The 9,318-nt window shown below is 48.1% G+C and overlaps 1 protein-coding gene across 1 annotated transcript; it reads left to right on the top strand.

The window, feature by feature from the left end:
* The first annotated feature begins 2,267 nt into the window (after window positions 1-2,267).
* myoc (myocilin) lies at window positions 2,268-9,316 on the top strand. The gene is made up of 5 exons (XM_069699139.1): window positions 2,268-2,996; window positions 5,953-6,018; window positions 6,096-6,188; window positions 7,885-8,096; window positions 8,177-9,316. Exons 1-5 carry the CDS (start codon window positions 2,507-2,509, stop codon window positions 8,756-8,758), a joined length of 1,443 nt encoding a protein of 480 aa, XP_069555240.1. The 5' UTR covers window positions 2,268-2,506; the 3' UTR covers window positions 8,759-9,316.
* The last annotated feature ends 2 nt before the right edge of the window (window positions 9,317-9,318 follow it).

Genomic DNA, 9,318 nt, shown 5'->3' with positions numbered 1-9,318 from the left:
CGCGACTTTCTTTTAATGGCTTGTGACTTTACTGGCAGTGTGAAATCCCAAAGTGGCACTAAAGCTGGAGCCTGTGAAGTGTTATTGTTCTGACAGACCCCAGTGCTCTCATCCACCCAGGAGAGGAGACACAAATATGCTCTGACAGCTCTGCCCTTTGCTCATGCAGCACTATACCCGACCCTTCTAAGGGAGTCAGAATTAAGTCGGCCCATAGGGAGCGTTTTGCTGTATTGATCCGCAGCAGATGGCCATCCAGCTCCCACTCGCTGCTGCTGCACACGGCAGGGAGGTGACGGCTTCATTTCAGCTCGTGAAGATGAAGAGAATGGAGGTCCTTTCATCTCGTGCACTTTTTTAAATGTTGACATAGCTGCGGGGAAAAGGCTGCACGGAGTTGGACGGTCACGGAGTCCTGCTCACAAACATTGTAAAGTCCTGCTTGGAGAAGTGGCTGTAAAAGTCTCAAAAGGCGCCATGTGTTGCTGGCAAACACGAGTCATTGTCAGGCTTGAGGTTTGGTCAGGACTTTCCATCTCTACGCAAGGAGAAAAGATGTGTTATACTATACTGAATGTGTCTGCCTGCAGAGACACACCCACACTGGCAGCAGAGGATGTTTTGGTTCTCCCTGTTTGGGGGCTCATGCTGGATGACCTCAGATTCTGGGCATAGCGACGGTTATACGAGTCTCATAAAAATGAATTAAACTCGCAAGAGAGTCAAACAGACAATGTGCCAACCAGCATTCGTCAGTCTCACACACACACACACACACACACACACACACACACAACACACACGCTCCAGTGGAGACCGATCTGTTAGACATGGCTGTATCAGTGGCTGGGCAATAAATATCCAACAGAACTAATCCATCTACATTTAATACTTAAAGATGTGGCTTTGGAGGGGGAAATCAGAATAGAGGCTAGGGGGGAGCAGTGAGGGCAGGAAACAGAAAAAGGTTGAGGTTGATGAAAAAAAAAATGCTAAACTAATGATTATGCCATCCTTCCACTTTTAAAAATAAAGATAAGAATAAGATAAAGATCTGCCCAAGTTGTAAATTCTGTGATTCATTGTTTCCTAAATCAAACATATATTGCACCTAATTCATCCATCTGTCCAACCAATCACAGCCTTGCCTCATTAATCAAGATAAGTGTCTCATAACTTCACCTTGTTTGCCCTCCTGCAGTGCACACCCCATCTCCCCCCCTTGTGCCCTTTACCCTTTGGCGCCCCTGGAGTAGAGGTTTCAGGGATCACGGTGGTTCTGGCAGGTCAGCAGAGAAGAAGCTGAACACACACAAAAGGAAGGAGACACAAGGATTAGGGGGGACCCAAACAAAGAGGCTGGATATGAGGGTAAGTCGAGAGCTCGTAAACTCTAGGACTATTGGGATTGGAAGGTGTGTTTGTCTGCACACCTGCCTGGCTCTGTACAAGTGTCTCACTTTCAAGTCTGCCTCTCTGAAGAGATCCTCCATATCACGTGACTGCGGAAGCCGTCCAGGCCGTGGCTCAACGTGTCAGTGATAGTGCAATAAATCAAAGAGACGAGAGAGCAGGGACAAGAGGCAGGCTGCAGCAAATCCAGCCCGGCAGCAAGTGACAGGAAGTGAGCTCCACTCATGGTGCATTGAATATGAATGTGTCAGAATCTGCAGCATGAATGCACACGCACATACGTGCGCGCGCGCACACCCACACACGCAAACAAACAAACAAACAAACACCCTGGCTTAGCTGAGGGGACACAGAGTCCCCGTCAGGTATCCAGTCACCCAGTGACTTGTAACCACAACCCCTTATAATGATGCCTTTTATTGGCTGCTAACGTCACATTGTGGCCCCTACCGATATGAAAGGGGACACCAGGTCCCATGTGGAGGTAATTGTATCCAACGAGGACCAGCTTTCACTGCCATGCTGGTCCCGAACCTCAGCCAAAACCCCCTGAGACACATGGGAACTGTAGCCAGCATATAATGGGACATTTTCACAGATAATATTTATAAATATAGAAACAATAAAAAGAGAAACAGGGAGCTTTTGGAGAAAGACATATAAACTCTGTCTGAATGTTTTTGTCCCCCAAATCAGCCAGCATCCCTTTATTTTGTTTTCTTCTTCCTCCCCTCCCTCCCTCACCCACCCACCCACTGCCTCTGATCCCCACCCTCCCTTTCACCTCTCTCTCTCTTTTTTTTTTTTTTTTAACTTCCCTCCTTCCGTCCCTTCCAGATTGTATAAATATCTGTGAGCTGTTGGGGAGAGCTCAGAGTTGCAGACCTGTTCACAGAGGAGAGAACAAGAGAGGGGAGGTGCAGCAGGGAAAAGAAGAGATACCTGAGAGAAGACTGAGAAAATAAAAAGACAGAAAATTCATCACTTGAAATTGGGACTTAGGTTTAAAGGATAATTCCACAGAAAAATAGAAGACTGGACAGAAGAAAGAAAAAGGTTTTAAAGTGAACTGTGTGGAAGGACTGTGTCAAACATGTTCCTCCTTGTCTCATTGTGTGTGTGCGCTCTTCTGCTGCGAGGTGACGCCCAGGACCGAGCCTCCCTGTGGAGGGGGAATGACAGAAGCGGGCGATGCCACTACAGCTTCACTGTGCCCAGCCCTGTCGAGGCCAGCTGCCCGCAGACTGCAGATCCGGAGGTGGAGGGCCTGAAGGCCAGACTCAGCCTGCTGGAAGTGCTGGTGTCCCAGCTGAGCGGAGGGGACAGTCAGCCCCAGAGGGCTCCCCAGGGGGCAGCAGGGACCCGGGCTCAGGCCGAGCTTCAGGAGGCGCGGAACTGGGCGGTGGGAGAGAGGAACCTGCTGCAGGGGGAGAAGGAGCGTCTAGAGAAGGAGCTGGAGGGGCTGCAGCGCAGGATGGACGAGATGAGGAGGGAGATGGAGAAGCTGAGGAACAGACCCTGTCCTCCTCAGACCCCCGCGGTCCCACCCAGTCCTCCTCTGCAGGACAGGAGACCTGCAGGTGGTAAGAGATACAACACACGCTTTAAGAGCTATTACAAACATGTGCAAATATTCATAACATTTACAAATAGAAAATGAATTACTGGTGAATATTTAGGTCTATTGCTTCATTTTTTTTTATTTTAGTTAAATGTGCACATGTTCTTTATATAAAATTATTCCCTATCCATAGTTAAAGATGCACAACTGTCTGTCACAACTTTTCTTTCAGCTGAAATGTGTATGTTGTGACTCCCATAATAATGGGTAAATAGGAGCAGAGAAGTGATGACACACAAATGTAATCTATATATGCAGATAGCAGGCACATATGTGTGTTGCTAATGTACTCGTGGGGGATCCCGTGTGTTTTTGTGTGTCCTCTTCTTGAGGTCGCTGCGTTAATCTGCGGAAACACTCGGCTCAGGTTTTATCTGCTTCCTGTCCTGCATTTAGGGCCGATGGAGGCAGGCCAGAGAGGAGCAGCGCAGTGTTTATGGTGCAGATCCTGCTTGCTTCATGACTGGTGTTTCCCACAGCATGGCGAGAAGGGTGCGAATAGCCCCGGTAGAGGAAGAGTGTGTGGAGGCGGGAGGGTCTGAAATGTGATGCACGCTTCGGAAGCGGTGGTTCCGTGCCCAAGTCTCAACTCGTGGTTTTTGATGACGCCTGGTGTGTCAGGGCTCGTTGGTTATGGAGGTCTGGGGACGAGAACACTACACTGCCAGGGGTTAGAGGGCTCCACACGGGCGTTGGAGTTATCTCGGAGCCAGTAAAGTTAAGCTTCGGTGTTCTGTGTATTTTCAGCTGCCAAACATCCGTCCAATTGGCTTTCACCCACCATCTTCCGTTGGTCCTCACCCCCACCCGTCCTTTCTTTTCTCAGTTAAGCCATCGCTCTGTTTGCCCTCTTGCCTCTCAATTGCTTTAAAAGCTGAGATCGCCAGCAGCAGTAAATCCTTCCTTACTGACTCCTGCCAGACATCCCTGCTCCCTCTGCATCAGGAGACCTTCTACACTTGATCTGCTGAGCTCCTCATGTTTGCTCCTGCAGACTGAACTCCACAGAGAGGCCCCCTCAGGGTGACAGGCAGATGCCGAATAGATCAGAGTCAGAGGAAGTCATGCAGGATCAAGAGGAGATGAACTATTTTGGAAAGTTTGTATTTAAGAATGAAGGAACTCTGACAGAAAGATTTTTTGATTGGTTACAGCCCAAGCGGTGGTGGTTATGGCCTGTAGTAGTACTTGGCACTCAAAATATATGAGCTGATGTTCTGTAATGTGGTTTTATGACTTTGAAAATAGACCTTCCAATAAAATGTACATTGAAAGTGATAACACACACCAGCAGCTTGCATACAGGACAACCTTATGTTTAAAGTGTGATGAAAGCAAAAAAAAATTAAAAGGATGACGAGATTCTGATTTACATAGTTTGTATTCAGTTCATAGTCAGTCAGAGGAGAATGTACATGCACTAAAACCCAGTCCATTTCTGCATGTCTTTTCGAAGATCTTTTAATTACCCAAATGTTCAGCCAACAGGAAACGCACTCACAAATAATGTTTATCAGATTTCTCAGTCCCCACGCTTCACATGCAACATGTAGAAGGATACAGTCTAAATTATTTTCTAATATGAATCATGACTATGCAGAAAAATTGTCCAGATGCAAAATATTTACGACGATACAGCAGCTCTGCTGAACTCTGCTAGGTGGGGTTGATCAGGCCGCTCTGCTCTCTGGGAAATTTGTGAGATTCATGGTGTTCTGCTCAGTGACATCCCAACCAAAGAGGCAGGATATGACACACACACACGCACAAGCAACAGCAAACACACACACACACACACACACACACACACACACACACACACACACACACACACACACACACACACACACACACACACACACACACACACACACACACACACACACCAGGGAGAAGACAGTGGGGGAATGTGGGTGTTTACCTATGATGATGATGAATGGCTGTGCCCCTGTGGGAACAGCCATTCATTAAACTCCCTGTAACACTTTCACCATGATGGACCCTTTTGTTTTACGGGCCTTTAGCTTCTGCAAATATGTGTTCTGTTTAGACACTCGTAGCGACATCCCTGTTGATCGTCATCTGCCCCATTACCGGCCGCCTGCTCCTCTTCATCAACACAGAGCCTCAACATCAACCTCCCGATGCTAACATTTAATGTTCTCGGCATCATTAGGGCTCGTCGTACGCCTGAAGTCGCTGGACGCTGCACGTGCAAGAGCACGTGCTCACACACTTACAAAAAGTCACCCTTGGACACACACACACGCACGCACGCACACGCACACACACACACACACACACACACACACACACACACACACACACACACACACACACAATGTGTAATGTGTTTTTATAAACACTGCTTATTTTTCCTATTGTAAACATCAATGTGTTTGTACCATTAAGCCTCTGAGGGGTATACAGTTTACAGATACTGACATTGTTTACTCTTCACTAATGATTACATGGACCCGAATGGAAAAATCCAGGGCGGGGGGGATTGGGAAAAAGAAAAGGAGGAATGAAGAAGATGGATAAAGAGAAGGGGAAGAGTAGGAGAAGAGAAGAAGAGAACAGAACAAGAAAAGGAAGAAGGTTGATCTGACGGTGAAGAAGAGCCGAGGGGCTGGTTTGAAATTTTGAGGACGTGAGGTTGGGTGGGACGGGGTGTCGGGTGTGTGTGTGTTATGGTCGGTCAATCTAGCGACTGTCTGACTCCAGAACAGCTGGGAATCCATTTAGAGGTGTTTGTTTCCTGCTGTGACATTCCCTGCTGTCATTAATGACATAGACACGTTTGGGTCGGCAATCGCTCTCCAAACTACTGTACAAGCAAAATGTGCAGCATAAAACACTGAGCTCTAATGTGTGTGTGTGTGTGTGTGTGTGTGTGTGTGTGTGTGTGTGTTTAGGCTCCAGTGCAATGTCTCACCTGATGAACAGGCCCATCAGGCAGGGAGACGGCAGCAGTTTGAGAAGTGAGATGAGTTTTCTGCACAAAGTTTCTCACCACTTGAAGTTCTTCGTCTTCATCTTCATCTCTCTCTGTGTTCAGATTCAGCGTGGGAGTACGGAGCTCTGGGCTTTCAGGAGCTGAAGTCCGAGGTGACAGAGGTACCTGCCCCCCACGGCAATGAGGACAACACAGGTCTCTGTCTCCAACATGACAGCATTGTTTGACATTTAAATGCACTGTCATTTCATTGGTCACTATTTGTCTGCACTGTGCTCAAACGAACGATTTAAAGCCCCCCCCCGTGGAGTTTTTAACCACGAGGGTGACTATGGAGCAATGTGGGCACCCATTTAGTTTGAATGGTGCATTCTCTGCATTGTGGTGGACAGGTAGTGGCCATAACGTGAAAAAAAAAGACTGGCAATGTGCCCTCAAAGGCAGAGAAAAAGAAGAGAGGAGGATGTAAACAATACGCGATATTGGAAAGGAAGTGTAGAAAAAAAATACATTCAACAGTGATTTCTGACGAATGTAAACACAAGTTTTAAGATCACATCTTCATAGTCGGCTGCATTGGCAAGAAAAATACAATTCATTTGTAAAACTGTTTTGCTGCAAGCCACACGTGGTCATAATGTAAAGTCCTTATTTCTAGCCAGGAAGTTAAAACCTACAAAATGACCAGTGGGGTCCTTTAAATCCGGTCTTTGCAGTTCATACCTCTCTCCCTTTCTCCCCTCTCCATCCATCTGACCCGGCAAACATGACACTACCCCCACGCTGACAGCCTCAAAGCAAATACTGCTATTAATACTGGGGCATTTGGGGAGAGAATACCGCAGGCATGCCAATCCCAAGGTATGAGGGCCCTGCTGAGTTCCATGTTTGTCTCGTAAATGTAGAGGGAAAGCACCTCTAACAAGGATGTCACACACACACACACACACACACACACATCGTTAAACCTTCCCCGGATGGTCCCCCCTCTCCCCCCCCCAAAAAAAGAACCACATTAAGCCTCTTGAAAAGCTCTCAGCAGGTTTCATTGTTTGAGAGGTCATGAAAATCCACGTGGAGTTAACATGTGAGGTAATCTCAGATGAGGCCACCCTACAGAGGAGCCACACAGTAATGGGTGTATTTATAAATCATATTGCTATCTAACCCTAAATCTGGTGCTATGCCCTGGACTTGAGAGTGAGGGTGTATTTTAGGATGTGGTAAATATACAGCCTGCCTTATCGTTTTCCCACTAAGAGAAGCGTGAGAGTTCCCGCCCAGGGATGACTTGTGTGCGCAGCTGCTGCTGCTCTGATGGCGGTGACTCAGGCAAAGTTGAGGCTAAGAGATGTCAGGCAGCGTCTCCAGACCCACTGTCTGCGTCCGTGGTGACAAACGTTGACCTCACCACACCCTTGATCAGCTGTCAGATTCATCGTCCGTCGGCGCCCCTCTTTCTGTGACTTTGCCTCCTGGAGTCACACGCTGGACGATTTAAAGAGAGATTTGATTTGAAAGTGAGTGTTTTTTTGATGCAGTTCTCCAAACTCAGCCCTCACACCACCACCCCGGCACTTAGCACGCAACATCTTGAAGGAATTCTGGGAATTGAAGGTTGGTCAGGACGATATTTTGAATGTGATTTACCAGTTACTGAGATAATGGCCCAAAAGGAGCGAGGCCAAGGTGTATTTGAGAGGCCATCATAAAATAACACCCCAAATAATGAAAGTACCCTAAATGCCTGTAAAATGTCCCTGAACACATAGTTTTCTCGAAATCTCCCAGTATAAGTTACTGACTTTCTTCTGGTGTGTTCCGGGCATCATGATGACTCTCAAACCTCTCCATCCTTCCCTCTCCTGTTCCCCCTCCTTCCTGCTTGCAGGTTGCGGGGAGTTGGTTTCAGTTGGCGAGCCGGTCACTCACAGGAAGGCCGACAATATCGCAGGTAAATATGGTATCTGGATGCAGGACCCTGAGGCGGTTTCCCCCTATGGACCCAGCATGGTGTGGCGCATCGATACCGTTGGCGCCGAGATCAGGCAGCTGTTTGGGTATGAGGACACGGAGCAACTCTCCAAAGGCTTCCCATCCAAGGTAGGAGTCACACAGATGATAGTCATTCATGGGAGTGAGCCCAAAATCTGCGGTCACCCCCGGTCTCATGTCCATGACAGGTCCTGCTGCTGCCAGAGCTGGTAGAGAGCACTGGTGCCACTCTGTACCGAGGCTCCCTGTACTATCAGAGACGCCGCAGCCGCACTCTCATCCGCTACGACCTGGCCTCCGAGAGCATCGCAGCCCGCCGAGACCTCCCCCACGCCGGCTTCCACGGCCAGTTCCCCTACTCCTGGGGAGGCTACACGGACATCGACCTGTCCGTGGACGAGAAGGGCCTGTGGGCCGTCTACTCCACCAACAAGGCCAAAGGAGCTATCGTGATCTCGCAGCTGGACCCGGACAGTCTGGAGGTGAAGAAGAGCTGGGAGACCAACATCAGGAAGACTTCCGTGGCCAACTCTTTCGTCATCTGCGGGAAGCTGTACACGCTGGCCAGCTACACGGCCCACGAGACCGTCATCAACTACATGTACGACACGGAAACCAGCCAGGGGAAGGCGGTGTCCATCCCCTTCAGGAACAAGTACGGCTACAACAGCATGGTAGACTACAACGTGGCCCAGAGGAAGCTATTTGCCTGGGACAACTTCCACATAATGTCCTATGACCTCCGGCTGGGTCGCCAGCAGGCCAACTGAGGCCGACATGAGTGACTGTTGAAAAGTGACATTTGCTCCCCTTGTTCCTGTTCCTTCAAAGACTCGCAGCTTTAGAGTATAACATGAGTGGCAGCAGTAGTTAGAAAGCCAACACCAGCAGTAACCATGTGTAGAGGAGCCTCACTGCCAAACTCCCGTGGTGAAATGAGGACATTTGAGGAACAGCGCCCCCAGCAGGTCTGCTTTTTATTTTCTGCGAGAGGGCTTTTGCTGTGGCGTGGCCCACAATCATGTTTTTAGAGGAATTATTTTTGTACCGCCTTTAATCCAGATGTATTTTGTTCTTTCCTTGTTAAACTATCTATATTTCTGAAGTCTGAAAAATGAAACATGCTTTAATTTTACTTGCTAAGTGGGAGGATTAATGCATAAAGTTTACAACACAACCTCCTGTGGTACTTCATGCTCGACTGTTTCACCAGTCAAATAAACGGCACCCTCACTTAGTATGTACTGAGTATTGCATGTGCTTGTACATTGTAGTCAATATAATGACACAAAAAGTCATCATGAAATAAACTTCAACCTAAATTACAACT

Source organism: Brachyistius frenatus, unplaced genomic scaffold, assembly GCF_029030835.1.
Source record: "Brachyistius frenatus isolate BFR_SWC_R1_liver_20210118 unplaced genomic scaffold, ASM2903083v1 Contig_29, whole genome shotgun sequence".
NCBI classification, from domain to species: Eukaryota; Metazoa; Chordata; class Actinopteri; family Embiotocidae; genus Brachyistius; species Brachyistius frenatus.
Note: the sequence above shows the minus strand (reverse complement) of the source record. Positions and strands in the feature narration are given on the sequence as shown.

Coding starts and splice junctions, on each gene's coding strand:
- myoc (XM_069699139.1), top strand. CDS start 2,507: ATGTTCCTCCTTGTCTCATTGTGTGTGTGCGCTCTTCTGCTGCGAGGT. Junction 2,997..5,952: donor GGACAGGAGACCTGCAGGTG/GTAAGAGATACA, acceptor GTGTGTGTTTAG/GCTCCAGTGCAATGTCTCAC. Junction 6,019..6,095: donor AGACGGCAGCAGTTTGAGAA/GTGAGATGAGTT, acceptor CTCTGTGTTCAG/ATTCAGCGTGGGAGTACGGA.